At 37.5% G+C, this 2798-nt stretch overlaps 1 protein-coding gene across 1 annotated transcript; it reads right to left on the bottom strand.

Moving 5' to 3' along the window:
* Nucleotides 1-2046: 2046 nt before the first annotated feature.
* LOC118747407 (endocuticle structural glycoprotein ABD-5-like) lies at nucleotides 2047-2556 on the bottom strand. The gene is made up of 2 exons (XM_036481454.1): nucleotides 2352-2556; nucleotides 2047-2266 (listed from the first exon to the last, which is right to left on the bottom strand). Exons 1-2 carry the CDS (start codon nucleotides 2492-2494, stop codon nucleotides 2086-2088), a joined length of 324 nt encoding a protein of 107 aa, XP_036337347.1. The 5' UTR covers nucleotides 2495-2556; the 3' UTR covers nucleotides 2047-2085.
* Nucleotides 2557-2798: the final 242 nt, after the last annotated feature.

Here is a 2798-nt window from a genome sequence, read left to right as displayed (position 1 = left end):
ACTTGTTTTATTTTGGACTTATGTTTATGGAGTGTGAATGAAGCATGTGTAAACGATAAATGCATTATGAATTTGTGAATTTATGTTATTTAGCTTAGCATAAATATAAGTAATGGTCTTTATTGGCGTCATTAGCATTTAGTGTTGTTTCCTTTTGCGTCATTTATTAGTTATTTGCTTATGGTTAACGTTAGAAGAATATTCATTGCGGCTCTGACGTAGACAGCAAATATTAATAGGCGTTTATATTAACATAATTATTTCTATTTGAGATAAAAATGTATGTTTTATCGCATTATTTTTAAACATTTAAGAAAACCTTTTATTCGGTTAATAGCTCGAGTATGCAGCAGGCAGAAAAAATCTTGTGACTATGCAAATTTCTTGTGCAAAAAACCAAACAACAAAATTAGTGTTAAACAGCAAATTAATGCGGGAAGAAAACTGCGCTCAGACTAAATTTATTTCGTTGTATTATTTTATGTTCCTTTTTGAAATGCGTAACACCGTCAACAAAAAAAATGCTAAAAATTAGTGGTGAACCTTACCAACTTAAAATTGCACTTTATTATATTCAAAATTTAACGAATTTTTTAACAAATTTTACGGGTTAAAAATCTCGAGAAAATATATCCTACGAATTTGTGTGGTTATAGTAAATTAGGTTGTCGAGTAGGGAATCAATTTCCAAGTACCAGAGAAAATGAGAAACCACGCCGCACTAAGGGCAATCGCTATAAAATATGTTTGTGCCTGATAAACTCCAAATTCCCCTTGTCCATGCAGCTCTGACAAAACTCTTAGGTGGGATATCCCCGCCCTTGCGATGTATGCGCGTAAGACCGCGTCCAATTATTACCCCAACTACCAATCTTAGGAACTTAGAAGGCAATGAAACGACGGATGAATTGACGAAGAAAAGTATGGCCCGACTACGACAGAACAAAGGCCTTGGACCTGTTTAGCAAATCAAGGCAAGATGTATTCAGAATTGGAGCAACCATCACGAAGCACTGGCCCATAGGCAAACATGTGGCATAATAGGATTTTCAGCAGGAGTGGCCTGGCCAAGGTATGTCTGGATCGGTGTTCATTGAATTTTGGTCAGATGTGCTTAGGTGTCTGACTGGAGGATTCCATGAAAATCACTTTATACTTATACTTTCAGGACGTTAAGTAGAATTTTCCTTGGATATTTTTCGTAGATTTTTTGGCAACCCAAAAGTGAGATTACATCATAATAGGCCACTCGGTAAGAGCAGAGGCTATGAGCCACATAGAAATTTTCTTCGTTGTTATTAATTCTGCCCGAAAAAGGTACAGTGCTGCAAATTTTCCACCTTATAACTCTACAATCAGATGAAACAACGGGTATCCGCAACGAAATGAAGCCCTATTATATGAGTTTTGAATAGTTAGCGCCCTGTTGAATAAGCGCCTTTGGTCGCTCACGTTCAACTGGCGCCCAATTTCGCCTATCAGAATTTTCGCCGAATGGTTGCCAAGCCGACTGTAAACTAATCTGTCAAGAATCGTTCACAGTTTGCTAGGGGAATTCCAATATTACTTGACTCTGGGAACCAAATCATTTTGATTTAGAAGCAATTCGAGGTGATAAAGAGAGAGATATCAGGAATTTTTCGACTAGTTTCGACCATACCACAGGCAAACCCACAAGCATTGATTGTTGTCAGAGTAGATATTTATCCTTCTAATTTGGTGCGAAACCAGCCGACTATCTCTTATATAGCAACCACCCTGGCCTAAACTACGCTGTAGAGATTCGTTTTATGGAGAGTTTTTGAACTTAGTTAGAGAGCGTATTTGGCGCCAACAAAATACAGCTACAGGTGAAAATACTACCTAACCCAGCAAAATTCAAAATTCAAAAGACTTAAGACACGAACTTGCTTTCCCTCGTTCATCCCAATCACCACGAAAGTAATCTGATAACTTAGTTATTTGAAAATTTGCTTGCAATTTATTATTTATTTAATTTGAATATACATATTTACTAAAAAAAACATTTAAACACAATTACTGGCGGCAGTTTCGCTTTTAGCACTAAGTAACACTAAACAATATTTAGCTGACTAGTTTAATTGAGGGATGATAGCCGAGCTCATCGGCGGTGAAAACGATTTCGAATCGCTTGCCTTCTGGCGAGGTCCAAGAGGTGCTGCCCTGCACAACGATAGCCGCATTATCATCAATGGTCTTCAGTTCACCTTGCTCGGTGCGTGAAATGCCATTGCTGGTGTCGAAGCTGCAAACGAAATGTAACACAATTTTTTTAGTTTTTTGCTAATACTTTCTAGCATTCAACACCTCCACCATTCACCAATACTTACGCAAAGGAGTACTTATCAACGCCATTGTTTTCAGTTTCCAGGCGCAGAGTTTCTGCTTTCTCATCCGTTTCATCTGGGCGTGGCGCTGCCAAGCTGACGGTGGCGAAGCAAGCAACGAACAACAACACGATTTCGTATTTCATTTTTGAAGTAAAATTATTGTTAAATTTTTAAATTCCGAAAAAGTGTGTAACTGCAAAATTACTATAATCCTTGTGGCTGTTAGTGTCACTTTGTAAGCGTTGACTTTACTGATGTTTCACAAGCGCATGCAGAGCCTTTTATACCAACTGAAAGCTTGAAAAGATGCGCTACACTTATTTTACGATTACTTCAGCGATTTTTACTTTTTTGGTAGGTACCCATACCCCAATATATTGTAGGCAGGTAGTGTGTAAAACAAAAAAATGAAACAAACAAATTTAAAATGTCCTCATCGCAAAAAAA

The sequence above is a fragment of the Rhagoletis pomonella genome, unplaced genomic scaffold (assembly GCF_013731165.1).
Source record: "Rhagoletis pomonella isolate Grant_MI unplaced genomic scaffold, Rhpom_1.0 Rhpom_scaffold_00012, whole genome shotgun sequence".
Classification (NCBI taxonomy): domain Eukaryota; kingdom Metazoa; phylum Arthropoda; class Insecta; order Diptera; family Tephritidae; genus Rhagoletis; species Rhagoletis pomonella.
The sequence above is the reverse complement of the archived record's forward strand: the minus strand, read 5'-3'. Positions and strand labels throughout refer to the sequence as shown.